General features: G+C 35.4%; 3 protein-coding genes across 5 annotated transcripts in view; 1 reads left to right on the top strand and 2 right to left on the bottom strand.

Moving 5' to 3' along the window:
• Nucleotides 1–2,536, top strand: part of col11a2 (collagen, type XI, alpha 2) — a 40,099-nt gene extending 37,563 nt beyond the window's left edge. For both annotated transcript variants that reach the window (XM_079381126.1, XM_079381127.1), the window contains exon 65: nt 740–2,536. In XM_079381126.1, coding sequence (XP_079237252.1) covers nt 740–886 — 147 coding nt within the window. In that variant the 3' untranslated portion in view covers nt 887–2,536. The remainder of the gene's footprint in view (nt 1–739) is intronic.
• On the bottom strand, nt 2,122–5,715 carry hsd17b8 (hydroxysteroid (17-beta) dehydrogenase 8). 2 transcript variants are annotated; one of them, XM_079381128.1, is made up of 9 exons: nt 5,537–5,715; nt 4,590–4,792; nt 4,382–4,498; nt 3,565–3,660; nt 3,352–3,437; nt 3,109–3,193; nt 2,999–3,041; nt 2,818–2,892; nt 2,122–2,723 (listed from the first exon to the last, which is right to left on the bottom strand). In XM_079381128.1, the coding sequence occupies exons 1-9, from the start codon at nt 5,643–5,645 to the stop codon at nt 2,704–2,706; spliced, it is 834 nt and encodes a 277-aa protein (XP_079237254.1). In that variant the 5' UTR covers nt 5,646–5,715; the 3' UTR covers nt 2,122–2,703. The 2 variants fall into 2 exon arrangements, with proteins under 2 accessions (XP_079237254.1, XP_079237255.1); XM_079381129.1 differs by having other exon boundaries at nt 2,545–2,723; nt 4,590–5,397; nt 5,537–5,605.
• Nucleotides 5,716–7,196: 1,481 nt separating this feature from the next.
• Nucleotides 7,197–13,364, bottom strand: LOC306846997 (SLA class II histocompatibility antigen, DQ haplotype D beta chain-like). Its single transcript, XM_079380730.1, has 5 exons — nt 13,197–13,364; nt 9,642–9,911; nt 9,232–9,513; nt 7,448–7,564; nt 7,197–7,372 (listed from the first exon to the last, which is right to left on the bottom strand). Exons 1-5 carry the CDS (start codon nt 13,258–13,260, stop codon nt 7,347–7,349), a joined length of 759 nt encoding a protein of 252 aa, XP_079236856.1. The 5' UTR covers nt 13,261–13,364; the 3' UTR covers nt 7,197–7,346.
• Nucleotides 13,365–13,491: the final 127 nt, after the last annotated feature.

Raw genomic sequence — 13,491 nt, 5'->3', positions numbered from 1 at the left:
AAGTACAGTAAAAACAGTAATATTGTGAAATATTGTTACAATTTAAAATATTGGATTTTCTATTTTAATATATTGTAAAATGTAATTTATTTCTGTGATCAAAGCTGAATTTTCAGCATCATTACTCCAGTCTTCAGTGTCACATGATCCTTCAGAAATCATTCTAATATGATGATCTGCTGCTCAATAAATATTTCTGATTATTATCAGTGTTGAAAACAGTTGTGCTGCTCCACATTTTTGTGGAAACAGTGAAACATTATTTTCAGTATTTATTTTAAATATATTTTTTGTAACATTTATAGTCTTTACTGTCACTTTTTTGATCAAGTTTAAGTGAATCCTTTCTAAATAAAAGTATTAATTTCATTGAAAAAAATCTTACTCCAAACATGGAATAGGAGTGTATATTATTATTAGTGTTGGGAGAATTATGCAAGCATCAAATTTATTCAGAAAGTTAGTTTAAAAAAAAAAAATAAGAATAAAAATGTTAAAAACAAATCAAGTGCAAAAATAATTTGCAGCTAAAACTTTTTTTTTTTTTTTTTTATGTAAACCGCACCTCATGTCTTGATTACACCGTTTATTTTATGTTTGTATTTAGAAACCAAAATCCAATATAATTTTTTTTTTAAGTTTGTTATTATGAAAAACTTTATAGATATTTCTCTCTATTTGTTTTCTTTAGCTCAAGGCATTCTGTCCCTAAATATGTTTTCGCCTCTTCCCCCTGCAGTATCGTAAAGGCTTGGACAGGACCGTGCTGGAGGTGAACACACCTCAGGTGGAGCAGCTCCCTCTGCTGGACATCAGGATCTCAGACTTTGGGGAGGACAATCAGAAATTTGGTTTTGAAGTGGGACCTGTCTGTTTCCTGGGATAAACACACACATGCTGAGGGCAAGGGGAATACAATCACCGATACAATCGAGAACACACACACACTCATTAATCATGCACTTAAAACCTAGACATAAATATCACCACATAGAGATGTGCCAACACTAATAAAGACATTTGAAATCACGTGTAAGAAGTGGGACACATAGATTCACACACACACATGCACACACACGTTGTGAAACAAAGTTGCACACAAAGTACACGCCCAGGGAAAAACACTCCCAGCAACGGAGGAGAAGAGAGCCATTCTCGCAGGAGAGGAGAGAAGATGTTCTGCGATGGCGCAGATACTGCTGGCCTAAAGCGGAAGACCCTCCCGTCTCGGCCCCCTCTCTCTCCCACAGATCCCCTCCCCACTGTTCCTCTTCTGAGACGCTCCACTCTTCCTACCTCCATGCCTGATCGCTCCCAAATAGTCCTGTGCGAAGCTCCGCCCCTTCCTTCCGAATAGAATGATGCAGGTGCAACATTTAAACTGAGGAACGGAAGCAGAGCGTCAAAGTTCCATTAGAACGATTTCAAATCACAGCAACTGTCATCAACAAACGCAATGAAAAGCCATTCAGTGTAAAATTGTATTGAATCTGTTGTACATTTATTATAGATTGATCAAATCTGTAAGAATTTTTGATTTTTTTTTTTTTTTTGTTCATGCTGTGAACATGCTGTCAATTTACCAGTCCAGTATTTTTTGGTGAACATATATAAGCTGGTTATTGTTTCATTACAGAGGCCTTTAAAAATTAAACACAGAATTTTCGACCCACAGCAAGCCCGTGGGTTTGTGACCTTTGACCTTTCGTGTGGACAGTGTTCAGGCTGGAATCGTGCATGAGAACCATTTGTACAGAAATATTTTATTGTATTTATTTTGCGAAACAAACAGGTGCTCACAAGAAAATGACCAACACTTGCAGTACAAAATAATGTGGTATTCATCTGTAATTTTTTCATCTATTAAATATGTAAATTAAACCCCAGAAAGCAAATCTGCCTTCTCTGTATAATATATATATACATATGTACACTTGGTGATAGATCATGTTGCATTATTTGGATGCGCTTCCATCACAGCTTGAGGTTTAGGAGAGTTTGCTGCAGGTGGAGAAATGTCTGGAGCTTCAGACAGCAGTGGAGAAGGGACAGGAAGAGGAAGGAGAGGGAAGGAAACTGATGGTGGTTTGTTTTTTATGTATATGTTTTGTTTCTTTTTTAAAACATGGCGAGGGGAATGAAAAGCTATAAAAAATTATTTGTGAATTAAAAGTTGTTTGTGTGGTTTTCTCACTGCCAGGATTGGTCTTTATAAAATATGGTGCTAAAACGTGTTTTATGTAAGTACTTCAGAATCTGTGTAATATATAATCTATTTAAAGAGCTGTTGGACTCCTTTGTTGTTCTTTTCCGCGTTTGTTTCCTGTTGTCATGGTGCTTTTGCTCATATTTCATCTGTCTCAGAAAAAAAAACAATATGTAATCCGGCTACTTTCCTTCAAACGACTCCTAAAAAGCTTTTAAATGATGAATTTTGTTTCACTCTATAGTCTGAGTTTTGAAATGTTAACCGTTTTAATTCTTTGACTTGATGTTGTTTTGGACCAAACGTTCCCATTAAACCACACATCAACACATTTCCTCATGTGTCAACTCTATTGTGGGTTCAGTACACTTTAATTGTATAAATATAGAATTTTCATTGTTACATTGTATACACTATTTTACAGCAATTACATGTCATTTATACACGGACAATTTCACGAAGATGAAGGCACAGAGTTTAGTGTCATTCAACAGTTTTCAGCCAATGAAGAGTCCACCTGTGTGTTAAAGAGAAAACTCCATGTCAGTTCAAAACGCGCTTGAGAGGGAAATTGCACAATTTGCTGTTCAGCAAGAGATCAAGTGTCTTACCAGCAACTTCAATGCTGATTCCAGTAATATATCGACTGTCATCAGAAGCCAGAAATGCACATGCATCAGCTACTTCTGCACACGCAAGCAAGAGTGAGAAATGATATTTATATATAATTAAATATCAAAACCAAACACTCTACTGATGAAAATGTTTTTTGTGTAATGAAAAGATATTTACCAGCAGGCTCTCCCATCCTTCCCATTGGAATGATGGCAGTGAGCTGCAAAAAAAATAAATAAAAAATTGTGCTCAGTTACAATAAAATCTATGAAACTTTTCTTGCTTACTTTATCGATGACTTTCTCAGGGACTTTATCTGTCATGGGTGTAGAGATGAACCCTGGCAGGACGCAGTTGCAGCGAATGCCAAATCTAAAAGGAACAAAATATTTTTTTTTCATAAAGCTCAACCAGCCCATAACTAAGACATAGGCAGACCACAAACCCTAAGGCAAAACATAAAATGGATACAGTGCAGGTGTGTAAATGTTATAGTTACTGTGTGACGTTATAATGAAATGCTCACACACTTGCTCAGCTCTTTGGCAGCGGTTCGAGTGAGTCCCTCCACTCCGGCTTTAGAAGCTGAGTAGTTCACCTGCCCGATATTCCCAACCTACAAAGAAACAGACACTTCAAAAATGATTTGGTCTGAAAATGTTAATGACTTTATTAACCGTCTGTGGTGTAAATATGTTACATGTATATACATGTTACACCGGATATTGCTCTAAATGCTTGACCTTGCCCACTATGCTGCCCACAGTGATGATGGAGCCCTTCGCAGCGCCTGCAGAAACTAAAGCCTTCGAGACGGCCTGAGTCACGAGAAACGTGCCCTGAAACACATCAGCAATACAGAAGATCAGACACACACCTGCGCACCCTCAAGATTACTTACAAAACTTTCAGAAACACTATGAAAAAGGGCACGACTTGATGGGGAAAACTATATATACACACACTATCATTCAAAACTTGGGGCTGAAATTTAAATCTTTAAAGAAATTCATATTTTTATTCAGCAAGGATGCATTAAATTGATTGAAAATGACATTTGTTACAAAAGGTTTGAACGTCCTATTCATTAATGAATCATGAACAAATGTATCTCAGTTTCAACAAACATATTAAACAGCGCAAATGTTTTCAACAGAGCAGCAAATCAGCATATTACAGTGATTTCTGCAGGATCACGTGACACTGAAAACTGGAGTAATAATGCTGAAAATGTAGCTTTAAATCAAAGGAATAAATTACATTTTAACAGATATTCACATAGAAAATTTGCATTTTAAACTGTAAAATATTTCACAATATTACTGGATTTTTAAACACATAAGTCATTTAATGTTTTTTGGTTGTTCTTTCACAAAATATGTGACTTCAGTTTACAGGTAAGATTTTATTTAATTTATAAAAAGAATGTATACATATTTTTCTCCCATCACATTTTGCTCTCAGACACTCTGTAAAACACTGATCAAAGATCCTTAGTTGCTTCTCATACAGTGACATGTTCATAATTAAACACTACAGTTAGACTCTGGACTGCCGTACCTTGAGATTAATCTTGATTACTTTGTCAAAATCATCTTCGTCCATCTTGAGAATGAATTCATCTTGCGTGATCCCGGCTGCATTCACACACACAGTCGGCGGCTGGAAATAGCGGCGCTGCAAGAAAACAAGAATAAACATATGAACTTTCTGTTAATTATTCGACCCCACAGAGCTCCAGAAGAGCCTATTAACTCGTCTGTCACACCTGTATACTTGTCACTAGTTTCTCCACACTGTCCTTTGATGACACGTCCACTCCCAGGGCAAGGTGCTCCTGACCTTTGAGGTCATGTGACAGCAGCTCCAGTGTCTGATTGGCTGATTCTTCATTGCGGTCAGCCACTACTACAGAAGCTCCTTCAGAGGCGAACCTCTGACACACAGCCCTGCCGATGCCACTGCCACCTCCTGAAACACAACACATCTCTGATAAACACAAAAACTTCAACACCTTTCAAAAACAGATTTAAATATTAGGAGAAACAAAATGACTTATGTGACAGTAGCACAGGTATATTTGTAGCAATAGCCATACATTGTATGGGTCAAAATTATCAATTTTTCTTTTATGCCAAAAATCATTAGGATATTAAGTAAAGATTGTGTTCCATGAAGATATTTAGTAAATGTCCTACCGTAAATATAGCAAAACTTATTTTTTGATTAGTAATATGCATTGCTAAGATCTTCATTTGAACAACTTTAAAGGTGATTTTCTCAATATTTAGATTTTTTTGCACCCTCAGATTCCAGATTTTCAAATATTGTCCGATCCTAACAAACCATACATCAATGGAAAGATTATTTATTTTTCTCTTCAAAACACGAAGGGTCACATTATATACCCTAAATATGCAGGATGTTACACTGCAAAATCTAGTCTAATTCCTAAGGGTTAAAAAAGCTTAAACACTTTATGTATTGTGTTTGATATATAAATACTGAAAGCAATATGGTAGCTGTAGCTTTTAATATTGCATTCGTTTTTCCCGTCAACCTTCAGCTCGCATGACCTACACAAACAAAGTGAAACACAGTAGCTGTATGATTTGCATGACAAAAGTGTCCAACTGTAACATTTTATTATGATTTTAAAGACAGTAAAAATATACAGGTGTACATTAAGACAAATGAAACGTATTTAAATGTCACCTGTCACTAATGTCAGCCTGGATATGAGTCTAGAGGACGCCGCCATGCTGGTATACAGAGTGCTGTAGTAGCTCCTGATGTCCGCTAGAGGCCGCCAAAACGCCTTCATATTTTTTCATATTTACGGTCACGAGCACATTTCGCACAGCTGCTGTCCTCTTTGAAAATAAAATGAATGTGCTCAGATTTATGTCACTCAAAACCTTTATTACCTTCTGTGGTGAATTATGCACGTCTGTGTAAATGACCTGGATTAAAAGTCATTAAAATATTGAGGGTATCTTCAGGGGAACTTTCACTGTTGTGATTACTGGATCCTGTCTTCTGCATCAAATGCGTGGAATTAAGGAAACTTCATTCAAGACGGAAATAAACTGTCTTGCACATATTACACGACGGTGCCAAGAGGTTTTTTTTTTTTTTTTTTGTGATATTCGCAAAACTTTTAAATTTACCCATTTAAGAGTATTTAATGCAGTGAAATTAAAGCATGCAATCACTGTCGTATGGAGAGAGTGGTGATAAGATAACTCTTTAAAAAAATATTTTATTTTCACATAAAAAATATACATTTAAGAAACGAGAGAAAATATTATTACATCGCTCTGAGAAGCTAAATCAGCTCCGGAGTCATTTACAAATGTTCAGCAATACCGTAACTGACCACAAGAGGGAAGAAGTGTACAACTGAAAAAACATAAACAAGTGACCCTGGACCACAAAACCTGTCATAAGGGTCATTTTTTTAAAATTGAGATTTATACATCATCTGAAAGCAAAATAAAAAAAAATCGAAATATTGAGAAAATCACCTTTAAAGTTGTCCAAATGAAGTTCTTAGCAATGCATATTACTTATCAAAAAATAAGTTTTGCTATATTTACGGTAGGAAATTTAAAAAAGTAAAAAAAATATCGTAATATAGTATATTTAAAAAATATATATAGTATATTTAAATTTAAATATAACTTAATTTAAACTTCCATGGGACCCTCAATATGTCTTATATTTATATAGTTATATTTTAAAATGGTCTTATGTAGATTTTTATAACAATCCATTTATTTAAATTATTTTTAAATAAAATGTAAAATAATTTTTGTTAAAAAAAGTAAAATAGTTCCATTTGTAATAATTTAAGTTATACTACAATGTACAAAAATTACAACTATAAATAATATTTATTTTCTATATCATTCCTGTGCCATCTTTTCTACATATTTAGCTTGCTTTCTTGAATCTCAAACTACTGAAAAACAAAACTTGTGTGTTGTTAATTAAAAAGCAGTTTTTAGCTGTAATGAGATTCTTACAGGAGTCTTGATAATGCTGTGGATCTCACTGACTGTGAATGAGCTCTGCACTGCACCTGTGCTCTGAAACACAAACCAGCGTCTGGGGAAATAAACAGAACAATTAACTAATGATTTTTCTGCAGCTTTTCCATCTCAATTGACATCATTCAACACCATCAGATTAAAAATAAAACATCAGTGAATCCCTATAGACATGCATGTTGTCACAGACACATTTTTATAAATATCTTTGATATTTTGTAGCAATTCTGAGGCATTTATTTTGCATATTTTTTCTGTCTGCCTCTATGGTTAGTTCAGAGCTGTAGTTCTGATATGTAAATAAGCCAGAGGCAATCATGCATAGGTAAATTAAGCCATTAAGTCTTTATTAAAATGAGCAATAAAATACAACAACAGGAGGAAATAACAGATTTGCATACACACACACACATGCAAAAGCAGAGTGGATGTTCAATGGTTCAACACTTAACATCATAAATTCATTTCAGCTCTCAGTGGAGGGCAAGAGAGGTAAAACCTAGGGAAGAACAAGAAAAGGGATGCATTATCAGAGTTTATTATTATTTTAGAAGCAATAGCGTTAGAGGTTTACCTCTGTGCTGTTTCTTGTAGTGCCAGTATGCAGCAGAAAGAGCCACAACAAGGCCGATAAGGAAAAAAGAGCAACCCACAGCTAACTTTATGATTCTGGTATCGAGAGAGGTCGAGTCTGAGCGTGAGAAAAGACGAGAGAGAAAGACAATGAACCAGTGACAGACATAACCTGCTTTAACAGTACATGCAACCAGCAATGCAAGAAAAACACCTGGACATCGCGACTCAAAATGCATGTGTGTGGATTTTACAAGCTGGAAACTTCTACAGTAATTCCAGCATGATGTTAGAAGAATGAACAAAAACATACAGGAGCATTTGAAAGATGTGGCTTTGTATTTGCAGAGGGAAACGAGGAAGTGATGGAAACTTTGGACTACACCGCATTTGTTGGGCAATGGACAAAATACCTTGTCATTTCCAGTGATATTATTTATTTACTATTTTATTTTTATTAATATTTTTAAATAGCTGTAAAAAGTAAAATACCTGCACAGTTCAAGTGTTATTTTAATATTATTCATATAGTATTATGGGGGGGGATCATATTTTTTTATCATTATTCATTATGTTAAATTACACTTTATTTTTTTAGATAATTTCAGATTTTATTTAAATTTTAGTTATATTTTTAATCCTTTTGTTTTTGCCTTGATAGTTCCAATGGTGTTTTAATATTATTTAAATACTGTGATATGCTCATAATGTCTTTTTAATATTATTATTAAGAATTAATTAATAGCTAGTTTTAATTTTTTTGTACTTTCCATTTTAATTTAGTTACATTTTTAGTAATGTTTGGCACCAGACAACATTACTTTATTACAAAATACCTGTTATTTTAATATTATTTATTTACTATTATTATCATTTTTATGCATTATTTTAATTAGCTTTTATTTATTATTTTCAGTTAATTTTAGCTTAATTTTTAGTAATTCTTTTATGCACCATCAGTTGAGTCATGGATACAATGCCTCTTCACTTAATTTTAATTTTAATATTATTTTAAATTATATTTTAAATTATTATTTAAAATATATATTATTAAAAAATTATATTAATATTATTTAAAATATATTTGAATATTATTTATATGCAGTTTTAATCAATAACTAGCTTTTAATCTTTTATTTTCAGTTATTTAAATTTTTTAGTGATTTTGGGCTCATTTTTATTAGTTTTTATTAGTGCTGTCAAACTATTAATCGCATCCAAAATAAAAGTTTTTGTTTACATAATATATGTATGTTTATAGTGTATATTTATTATGCATATATAAATACACACACATACAGTATATATTTTGAAAATATTTACATATATATATTTATATTCATATAATTTATATCAAATTTAACATATTTTTCTTAAATATATACATGTATGTGGGTGTACTGATATATACATAATAAGTACACACACATATATTATGTAAACAAAATCTTTTATTTCGGATGCGATTAATCACGATTAATCATTTGACAGCACTAGTTTTTATAAATATTACCATATAATTTTTTTTTATTTCAGTCTTAGTTTTAAGTTTTTCATGTACTATTTAGATTTTATTTTATTTCAGCTTCATTTAAATAATAAAAAATGTTAATTTGTAAAAATGTAATTAATCTTTTTATTTAACAATAATAACCTTGGTCAGTTCTTCTGCAAGAATTAGATGTAACGTCCACTGATAGTCACATAATCATTCTACCAATTACGACTGGTGATTTCCAGCAGTTATCTAATGAACAGTCAGCACAGATCACGAGCGTGTCTCACCCCACAGAACGAGGAGAGGCTCCTCCAGACCACTGTGCTCCACTCGGCAGCTCACCGTGACTCCTCTGTGAAGCACCAGCTCCAGGTATGAGTGCATCTGGTAGCTCCAGTCGCCGTTATCCATGAATTCAGTAGAGACCACGTCTCCGGTGACCTCTGATCCATCAAGCAGCCAGGTGACATTGATGGCCTGGGGGTAGAAATCAAACGCATGGCACTCCAGCGTGGTCAGCTGACCGTAACGAGCATTACTATTGGAGTGTACCACAACAACGGGCGGCACTGTTGAGAAGACAACAAGAGCAATAACAAAGAGAGAAATCCAGCAAATTTAACTGATGCAATCAATTCAGACTCTCTGCTTTCATTTCCAGTTTTATACTCTGGCTTAATAAATTGAGGTTGCTTACCCTTTCTCATTTCACTTTTGATATAAAGTCTGGCATTAGCTTTGCATATTGTTTCCACCTCCTCCTTCCGCTGTTTCATCTTCCAGCTCTGATTGTTGAAATGCTCAGCACTTCTGATCCCGAGCTCATCGTAACCAACATACTTCTCCAGCCTCGAGTCATAACTGCACAGAAGCTTTTGGTTGAAGACCAGCTTGATTGTGTAGACCATGTCAGACAAATCCTCTTTGCTAAACTCACATTCATCGATGTCCTGGAACACATAAACATCTGAAGGGAACAGACAGTTAATCAAATAAATGTCAGTATATGCCAGTTAAGATGAGGGTTCAATATGCCTTAGAAGAACAATTTCTGGTTCCCCAAAGAACCTTTCAGTAAACAGTTCTTAAACACTTTTTCTTTGTGAAAGAACATTTTAATAATTTAATCTTAAGAACCTTTTTCCACTGTCGAATCTTTAACTGCCTCTGCTTTTTAGTTTGTGCTGTTCTCTGAGGTCCACTTATAATGTTATCATAAAAAAAACATCATAAATTAGAAGTAATAGGCTATTTTCTGTCCTGTTTTTAACCCCCCCCCCCCCCCCCCCCCCCCCCCCTCATCAGAATGCTCTGGGTGAATAGGCAGATTGTAGACTCGGAAGTAAACACCCCCTGCTATGATTGGCTAATAGTTGTGTTTGTATATCAGCCTGCATCCTTCACAGATGGACACTGCTGTGATTTAGGTCAAACAAGCATAAATACTCAGTACATATCAAACAATCTGTGAGAACAGTGAGCACATAATGAAAACAGTTACTCACACGACATAATATCATCGTCTTTTAGTTTCAATCTTTTTTGAAAATTGAAAATCCCACGTCAAAAACCGTTTGGTTTCCGCGTAGAGTAGACCTGCGTTTGCCTCTCTCGTTATTTACACTATGTGTGTGAATCGGTGGGCGGGGCTAAACAGGCAGTGATGTAGAAGCAGGTGTTGATCTTCTTCTGTGGAGGCAGTGCTTATCCACGCTATTATAAAGTGCCACATTCTACCACCTGTCGTTTTAGCAGATTGGCTTCAATATAAGCTGTTTTTAGACTAATGAGAAAGTAGCTTTACTTCGTTACTGTACTTAAGTACATTTTTAAAGTATCTGTACTTTACTGGAGTAGTTTTATTTTGAGTAACTTTTACTTTTACTTCTCTCTGTGAAAAATAAAATTACTAATGTCAAATTTTAGGATTAATTATTGTAACTGAAAATCATATTTAGGTCAAAACTGTCAGTTGTTTGTGAACTAAATCTGCTGTAAAGGGTGATCTATTTAAGCTCACTGAAATGCTTGAATGCAGACAGATCAATGTCAGTGTCTCTATGTTTTAGGTCAAAAAACTAAACATTAAAATAACACAGATTAAATCAAATAACTCATGCACGTTCATATTCCCCGCTGCTGGTGCTACAGTATCTCACAAAAGTGAGAACACCCCTCACATTTTAGCAATCATTTTAATATATCTTCCCAAGTGACAATACTAAAAAAATGAAACTTGGATGTATTTTAGAGTACTCAATGTGCAGCTTGTATAGCAATAAATATTTACTGTCCTCATACAGCCATTATTGTCAAATTAGCTGGCAACAAAAGTGAATACACCCTAAGTGATAACAGCTATACGTCTTTTAACCATGCAAAGCCACATGTCCTATTCATCATGTTCATGTTTTTTTCTGCTTGACAGGACCATACAAATTTGTGTATCTTGTACTAGAGCAGTTAAAATTTGGTGCTTTGTGTACAATTCTCTCATACTGACCACTGGATGTTCAACATGAGAACCCTCTGAGGATTTGAGAATTAGAATTGTTGCTCTCCACAAAGATGGCCTAGGCTATAAGCCTGGAACTGAGTTACAGTACAGTGGCCAGGGTCATACAGAGGTTTTCCAAGACGGGTTTCACTCGGAACAGGCCTCGCAAGGGTCGATCAAAGAAGTTGAGTCCTCATGCTGTGCGTCAGGTGCAGAAGGTAGCTTCAAAAACAGACACATGAGTGCTGCCAGCATTGCTTTAGAGGTTGCAGAAGCAGAAGGTCAGCTTGTCAGGGCTCAGGCCATACGCTGCACACTGCAACAAGTCGGTTTGCAGGGCCACGGTCCCAAAAGGAAGCCTCTTCTGAAGCTGGCTCACAAGAAAGCCCGCAAACAGTTTGCCGAAGACAACCTGGCCAAGAGCATGAATTACTGGAACCATGTCCTGTGGTCTGATGAGTCTAAGGTAAACTTTTTTGGCTCAGATGGTGTCCAGCATGTGTGGCGACGCCCTGGTGAGGAGTAGCAAGAAAACTGTGTCTTGCCTACAGTTAAGCATGGTGGTGGTAGCATCATGGTCTGGGGCTGCATGAGTTCTGCTGGTACTAGGGAGCTGTGCTTCATTGAGGGAAACATGGATTCCAACATGTACTGTGACATACTGAAGCAGAACATGATGCCCTCCCTTCAGAAACTGGGCCGAACGGCAGTTTTTCAACATAATAACGACCCCAAACACACTGCCAAGACAACAACTGCCTTGCTGCTGAAGGTGATGGATTGGCCAAGTATGTCTCCAGACCTGAACCGTATTGAGCACAAGCGGAAGGTGGAGAAGCACCATGTGTCTAACATCCAGCAGCTCTGTGATGCCAGTATGGAGGAGTGGAAGAGGATGCCAGCATGCTAGATAGCAATGGTGCCCCTCCAAAATATTGACACTTTGGACACAGTTTTGACATGTTCACTTAGGGTGTACTCATTTTTGTTGCCAGTTATTTAGACAATAATGGTTATATGTTGAGTTAGTTTTAGAGGACAATAAATTTGTACTGCTATACAAGCTGCACATTGACAACTCTAAAAGATATCCAAGTTTAATTTCTATAGTATTGTCCCTTGAGAAGATACGAAATGGTTGCTGAAATGTGAGGGGTGTGTACTCACTTTTGTGAGATACTGTAAGTTGAGGACATTTTTAGATATAAAGTCCAAATATTTTTATTCAACCACCTAGGTAGATTACATCTGAGGGAAAAAGAAAGGATGTGATGTTCAGAACATGGTAACTACAGTAATTATCAAAGTGGGAAGTGATGCCCTCTGGGGACATTTGGCCAGGGGTGTTTTAACACCACAGACAAGGTTTGTGAAGAAAAAAAATATAATTATATTTTCCTAATCCCAGGTATTTTGAACAGTAGGATTATAAAAATATGTGCTAATATAAAATTAAATTAAGTAGTCTATATAAAATTGCTAAATAAATCTATCAGTAATTTTTTTACTTAAGTACACAAAAAAGCAAGTACTTTTGTACTTTCACTCGAGTAAAATTACAAAAGCAGTACTTTTACTGGAGTAATATTTTATAATACGTATCTGTACTTTTACTCAAGTACTTGATTGCGTACTTCGTTCACCACTGGAAGAAGCTAAAAATTTATTTGATCATATGGTTAGTCACCATAAAATGGCCAGACTGGCTCTACAGGTCAGTCCTGTCTTCATATAATTTCAAGGAACTAAACTCACCTTTAGACGAAACACAACAAAAAGCAAAGCCCACCAGGACAAGTCCAAGTCCGAGGGTCCTCATCTCTGTGTTGTTCTTCAAGTGCTATTTGAGGAGAGTGTTTGAAAATCAGTCTGAATAATGAAAGCATATATGCTTCACTGCTTTTGGATACTTCCTCATGATTTAGTATCAGTCACGCATGAGACAGGAACAAAAAGCAAAATGCCTGTAAAACACTCTTTCAACAAGTTTTTGTCTTTACTAAAACACATTTCAGTTGATCTGAAAATGTAATTATAATTAAAATAAAAA

The sequence above is a fragment of the Barbus barbus genome (genome assembly GCF_936440315.1).
Source record: "Barbus barbus genome assembly, chromosome: 27".
Taxonomy (NCBI): domain Eukaryota; kingdom Metazoa; phylum Chordata; class Actinopteri; order Cypriniformes; family Cyprinidae; genus Barbus; species Barbus barbus.
Note: the sequence above shows the minus strand (reverse complement) of the source record. Positions and strands in the feature narration are given on the sequence as shown.

Coding starts and splice junctions, on each gene's coding strand:
- hsd17b8 (XM_079381128.1), bottom strand. CDS start 5,645: ATGAAGGCGTTTTGGCGGCCTCTAGCGGACATCAGGAGCTACTACAGC. Junction 3,438..3,564: donor TGGGCAGCATAGTGGGCAAG/GTCAAGCATTTA, acceptor GTTTCTTTGTAG/GTTGGGAATATCGGGCAGGT. Junction 2,724..2,817: donor AATCAGCATTGAAGTTGCTG/GTAAGACACTTG, acceptor TTTAACACACAG/GTGGACTCTTCATTGGCTGA.
- LOC306846997 (XM_079380730.1), bottom strand. CDS start 13,260: ATGAGGACCCTCGGACTTGGACTTGTCCTGGTGGGCTTTGCTTTTTGT. Junction 9,514..9,641: donor CAAAAGTGAAATGAGAAAGG/GTAAGCAACCTC, acceptor TCTTCTCAACAG/TGCCGCCCGTTGTTGTGGTA. Junction 7,373..7,447: donor CTACAAGAAACAGCACAGAG/GTAAACCTCTAA, acceptor GTTCTTCCCTAG/GTTTTACCTCTCTTGCCCTC.